At 39.3% G+C, this 6,000-nt stretch overlaps 1 protein-coding gene across 5 annotated transcripts in view; it reads right to left on the bottom strand.

Moving 5' to 3' along the window:
• Positions 1-1,639: 1,639 nt before the first annotated feature.
• LOC133503188 (carboxyl-terminal PDZ ligand of neuronal nitric oxide synthase protein-like) overlaps positions 1,640-6,000 on the bottom strand; it is a 123,824-nt gene continuing 119,463 nt past the window's right edge. For all 5 annotated transcript variants that reach the window (XM_061824506.1, XM_061824507.1, XM_061824508.1 and 2 more), the window contains one exon: positions 1,640-5,807. In XM_061824506.1, the coding sequence (XP_061680490.1) occupies positions 5,186-5,807 (622 nt within the window). In that variant the 3' untranslated portion in view covers positions 1,640-5,185. The remainder of the gene's footprint in view (positions 5,808-6,000) is intronic.

The following is a 6,000-nucleotide window of genomic DNA, read 5'->3' as shown; positions in this document are numbered from 1 at the left end:
GGAGGAGGACTATGGCTCCTTATTGAAGAGCCTTCTTCCATAACAATGGGGAAATTGTTATTCAGGTGTTCTTTTTTTGTCTGTTTCTTTCTGAATTTTTTGGCTGATTTTGAAAAAAAAAAAGAAACCAGGGAAATGTTTTTTTTTTCTGTTTGCAAAGACAGATCAGAAATTCATCCATTTTCCATACATTGTGGGCAGAGGTACACATATGGAGTGGTTATCTTAGGTGCCATTCTGACTGTTTAGCCCCTTTTTTAAAAAAAAAATTAAAAAACATATTTTTTTAAAGAAAATGTTCCACTCATCTCCTTCAGTCTTCATATATATTGTGGCAACTGTTGGTCGCATCTGATTGGCTGAATGCGTAATATGTAAGTAACTACAGGTAAGTTTACAAACGCCTGTTACGGAACTTGAATTGAGTCTCATAACCCAAGATTTCACTGGATACAGTATCAGAGTTGCACGAAAAAAACAAAAGAACATTCAAGTTTCACACAAACCTTTATAAAGCACATGAACATAATTTTGTTTTTAGTAGCTCTATTGTTCCTTCATTTCAGCTTTCACTTTATTAACTTCATTCAATCTGCTTTCCAGTTAATGTAGAAAACTCAATGCAAAAAGGGATTCAACAAGAAAACTACAAGGCAAGATATGACTTGTTTTCATTATTGGACCATATGATTTGAAAAAAAACTTTTCATATTTACAGATAGGGCAAAACCACTTTTTCATATAAAATGGACACCAATATTGCTTCATTGTAAGTATCAAAAAGACATGTCACTGGTTTCTGGAAAGATTAATGACTATGATTACTTGTCTCCTTTTGTCATGTCTTCAAAATTTAAGCAACTGAGACAGTTTGACACAATCAGAGCAGCCACTTGGAGTCTCAATTTTTTTTTTTAATTACAAGCAGCTGCTGACAGTGTGTCTGTCTTTGTCAGTATTGTTTATTCCCCATATTAAAATACTTATAATGCCTGATCCATCCATTTTCTTAGGCGCTTATCCTCACAAGGTTAGCTGGAGTGCCTATGCCAGCTATCACCAGGCAGGAGGCAGAGTACACCCTGAACTGGTTGCCAGCCAATCGCAGAACACATGGAGACAGACAACCGTCGCACTCAAAATCACACCTAGGGACAATTTTGAGTGCCCAATTAATGTTGCATGTTTATGGGATGTGGGAGGAAACCGGAGTGCCCGGAGAAAACACACACTCACACACAATTTGCATTGAGGCTAGCTGCTCGAAAGGTTTGTGAGTTGTGGCCATAATACAGACTGCAATCTCAGCTGAGTTCCAACTTGTTAAAGTGTGAGTGCTTATGTGAATGAGCGGGATAGGGGCACAAAAGTTACAGCTTGAAAGTTAACAAAGACTTTTCGGGACAGGTCAGCTTGCATAATAAAGTGACAAAGATACAAGACAGAAATAGACTGAGAGTATCAACTGGAAAATAGTGCCTTTTGTCAAACGGGCTCGAGCTCAGCATTCCTTTTATTGAGCTGGCCACTAACCTAACGACAGTTGGCACTGTCTTACAGGAATTTTTGGTAGTTTAAGAGGTTAAAAAGTCCCTGTATGCACCATTGGTCACTTTTAGAGATCACTTACGCACCTCACTTTGTCATTTTCAGGGTTTTAGTAAGCTGTGTGCACTTTTTAATTTTTTTTGGTGCTCGCTGAGTGACATTTTCAACTTTTCAGCAGTGACGAGCTTAGTTTAACTGGTGATTGTTGTGTCAGTATCGGGACATACTGGCTGTGTGTCCTCTCGGATGTTTCTTTTTAAGTGGACTGCGAGAACTCCAGTTGAAACTTTAGCTTCCCGAGTTATTTCCCTAAGAATGGACGATATGTACCTACCTTTGCTATATTGGCTGCATGTTTATAATCGCCAAAGGGCACTTTCGGCGGACTTGCGATAAAGTATGTAAATTGACGTTGCATTCAATGTTTACAACTCCTGGGGAAACACTACTTTGCAACTTTGCTGTGTCCACGAAAGTAGCTTTACTTGCTTAACTTATAACTTACTTAAAAGTAATTTGATACTGAAATAGTGATGGTCCAGAGAAATGTAGTTAAACTAGTAGCATTGACAGTATCCATCATGGCTGGTTATAAACAGTGTTACCTGCGGAGCACAATGTGAGACCTCTCACAATTTTTTACAAGATGAATACCATAAAGCCTAACGCAACCGATTCCTAGCCTTGCGATATCTGGTCCATAGTCCTACAACAGATGTATCTAAGTATTCCTGGTAGATTTTGTATCCACCGATATATTCATACAGTGAAGAAAATAAGTATTTGAACACCCTGCTATATTGAATGTTCTCCAGCTTAGAAAGAATGGAGGGGTCTGAAATTTTCATCGTAGGTGCATGTCCACTGTGAGAGAGATAATCTAAAAAGAAAAATCCGGAAATCATAACGTATGATTTTTTGAACGATTTATTTGTATGATACAGCTGCAAAAAGGTATTTTAACACCTATCAGCTACAATTCTGACCCTCAAAGACCTGTTATTCCGCCTTTAAAAGTCCACCTCCACTCCATGTATTATCCTGAATCAGATGCACCTTTGTGAGGTCATTAACTACATAAAGACACCTGTCCACTCCATACAATCAGTAAGACTCAACTTGTAACATGGGCAAGACCAAAGAGCTGTCCAAAGACACCAGAAACAAAATTGTACAACTCCACAATCTCCTCAATCTTAGTTGAGCTCCATGCAAGATATCACCTCGTGGGGTCTCAATGATCCTTAGAAAGGTAAAGAATCAGCCCAGGACTACACGACAGGATTTTTGTCAATAACTTGAAAAGAGCTGGGACAACTGTTTCCAAGGTGACTGTTGCTAATACACTAAGACATCATGGTTTGAAATCGTGCATGGCACAGAAGGCTCCCCTGCTTAAACCAGCACCCTTTGGATGTTACAGAGGAGTCATGGGAGAAAGTTTTGTGGTCAGATGAGACCAAAATTGAACTTTTTGGTCATAATTCCACTAACCATGTTTGGAGGAAGATGAATGACGAGTTCCATCCCAAGAACACCATCCCTACTGTGAAGCATGGGGGAAGTAGCATCCTACTTTGGGGGTGTTTTTCTGCACATGGGACACGACGACTGCACTGTATTAAGGAGAGGATGACCGCGGCCATGTATTGTGAGATTTTGGGGAACAACCTCTTTCCCTCAGTCAGAGCATTGAAGATGAGTTGTGGCTGGGTCTTTCAACATGACAATGACCCAAAGCACACAGCCAGGAAAACCAAGGAGTGGCTCCGTAAGAAGCATATTAAGGTTCTGGCCTAGCCAGTCTACAGACCTAAACCCAACAGAGAATCCTTGTAGGGAGCTGAAACTCCGTGTTTCTCAGCGACAGCCCAGAAACCTGTCTGACCGAGAGAAGATCTGTGTGGAAGAGGGGGCCAAAATACCTCCTACAGCGTGTGCAAACCTGGTGAACAACTACAGGAAACATTTGACCTCTGTAATTGCAAACAAAGGCTACTGTAACAAATATTAACATTGCTTTTCTTAAGTGTTCAAATACTTATTTGCAGGGGTATCACACAAATAAATTGTTAAAAATATCATTCATTGTGATTACTGGATCTTTCCTTTTAGATTATCTCTCTCATAGTGGACATGCACTTATGATTTCAGAACCCTCCATGATTTCTAAGTGGGATCACTTGCAATATAGCAGGGTGTTCAAATACTTATTTTCTTCACTCTATCTCTTGCCTTTGCAAACATATTTCCGGTCACATCGGTTTAGCATTCCCAACCCGATGTGTTACATAAGAAAAATTTGAAATTTTGCTACAGTTTTTATACAAATCATGGATTGGGTTCGCAGGCCACATAAACCGATGGGGCGCCCCAAATCTGGCCCCCGGGCATTAAGTTTAAGACCTGTGCTTTAGACATTTCCAGGGCCAAAGATGTAAAACAAAAGGTGAAATCTAAAAATCGTATACAAGGTAAATGCAAAAATGGAGTGTGCATTGGTCCTCTTTTATAACAGCATATAGTCAAAATGTGTAAATCCCTACCTACAGTGTATATACTATATGCATATTTCTCCAGTTCCACGTTTATACATCCCAGAGGATATCAACAGAAAAAACTGTCAAAAAAATCAATACGAGTTATTCATTGAGGAAGAAAAAAAAAGTGAACTCAACTGTGAAAGCTTGAACAGAAAAAAATAAACTTGAGAACTCCCTTGGTGGAGATAAAAACAACAAAACGGCTGAAAACACAATGAATAAAATCAGGACTAAAAAAGTCTCTATCATTAATGATTTTTTTCTGTGTACACTCTGACAATATGAGGCAAATAATATGACAGACAGGCAATTTTCTTAAAAATAACATTTTCATCAGCTCAGTAGTCCGTTCAGCCATGCACTAGTTTTCCCAAGGGAAACTAACTCCAGTGAAGCCAGTTCTGGAATTGTCTTCAATGAAACATCTCCATTATGTTTTAGTACAACTTTGTAGGTACATCGTATCGTAGGTAGGTACATATCGTCCATTCTTAGGGAAATAGTACAAATATTTTTGAGTTTTAGTTAGTTACCTATTCATTTGTTTGTAGTCATTCATTGTTTTGGGTTGAATAAAAAAATGAGATAAAATAATAGGAGGGACTAATTCAAACCTATGAGAGTATTGTTCTCTACTCCTGACAGTTAAAAACACAAAACTGAATGTTTCTAAAACTCATCTACTGGTGTTCGTTCCATTTTCCGTATTCTGTCTTACATTGTTGGTTCCTTCTTACCAAATCAGACATGTAAATAAAAATAAAAAGTGGTGAAAATTCAGTCATTTCCAAACACATAACATTTCACCTTTAAAAAGTTTTGTTTTAAATTTAGTCTTTCCAGAAAACAAACAGCCCTGGAAAGCTGGACTTAAACTGCAAAAGTCTTTCAAATGTTACAAAAGTAGACAGAAAACACATTTGGTTTCTTGTAGTTTCTAAACTCACTTGTTCCCTTTTTCAAATAACCCTGAAATAGGATGGCCTAATTTCTAAACTCTTTTGGTTGGAGTCCATTTGAATTGGTTTGTGTATCCTTGGACAAGGAGTGAAAACAAAGACAAATGACGATCATACTGCAACGGTATCTTGCACTTAATCAAAGGACAGTAGATCTGGGTGTGGCTCTGTGTCCTCGAGACTCACTTCGTTGTTTTTCTTGTTGTTTGCGATCAAGACCTCCTCGCTCAGGCTGATGCGGCAGTGACTTTTCCCAGAGCATGGTGTGGAGGCCATCCTGGAGTCCAGACCTGGTGGTTCCTGGCAGATATCACTGGTTTTATGTCTGGGCTCCACTAATGGAGGATCTTTGTGGATGAGGTCTGGTACAGCTATGTGAACCTGGTGTTCCTCTGCATGTTCTCCCCTTGATTCTTCTCCACATATAATAGCATCCACCTTTTCATTGCTTTCCAATATTTCTGTCTCTTCAACTGCTGATGTTTTATCAGATTGTTGAACAGCACAGTGGCTGTCTGTTGACCTGTTGTCAAGCTCACTCTTCTTCACATCCTTTGTGCTTTGAGGCTGCTCCTTGGTGAGAAAGAGTGTCTCGTTGTGGCAGCAGATGGAGTCTGCAGCGTCCAGAGAAGAGACCACTGGGTCAGAAGAGATCATCATATCCTGGGTGGTCTTTAATGCCCGAGGAAGGCGCTTCTTTCCCGATGGGGGTGGTGGATCCAGCCGAGGGATGGAGTCAAAGGAAAAGTGACTGAAACTGGAGTGTGTTGGACAAAAAAAATAATACATTGTGAGTAACCGCCACAAAAGAAGAGAACCACACTTTCATTACATAATCAATACAATTCTAAATGTGGAAGTTCAATTACAAGACTTAACACATAGAGCCTAATTCACTAAAGTTTTGTGAGTGCAACAACAGGTACAAATTAGATGTTAAATGTTCACGC

Source organism: Syngnathoides biaculeatus, chromosome 7 (assembly GCF_019802595.1).
Source record: "Syngnathoides biaculeatus isolate LvHL_M chromosome 7, ASM1980259v1, whole genome shotgun sequence".
Lineage (NCBI taxonomy): Eukaryota > Metazoa > Chordata > Actinopteri > Syngnathiformes > Syngnathidae > Syngnathoides > Syngnathoides biaculeatus.
Note: the sequence above shows the minus strand (reverse complement) of the source record. Positions and strands in the feature narration are given on the sequence as shown.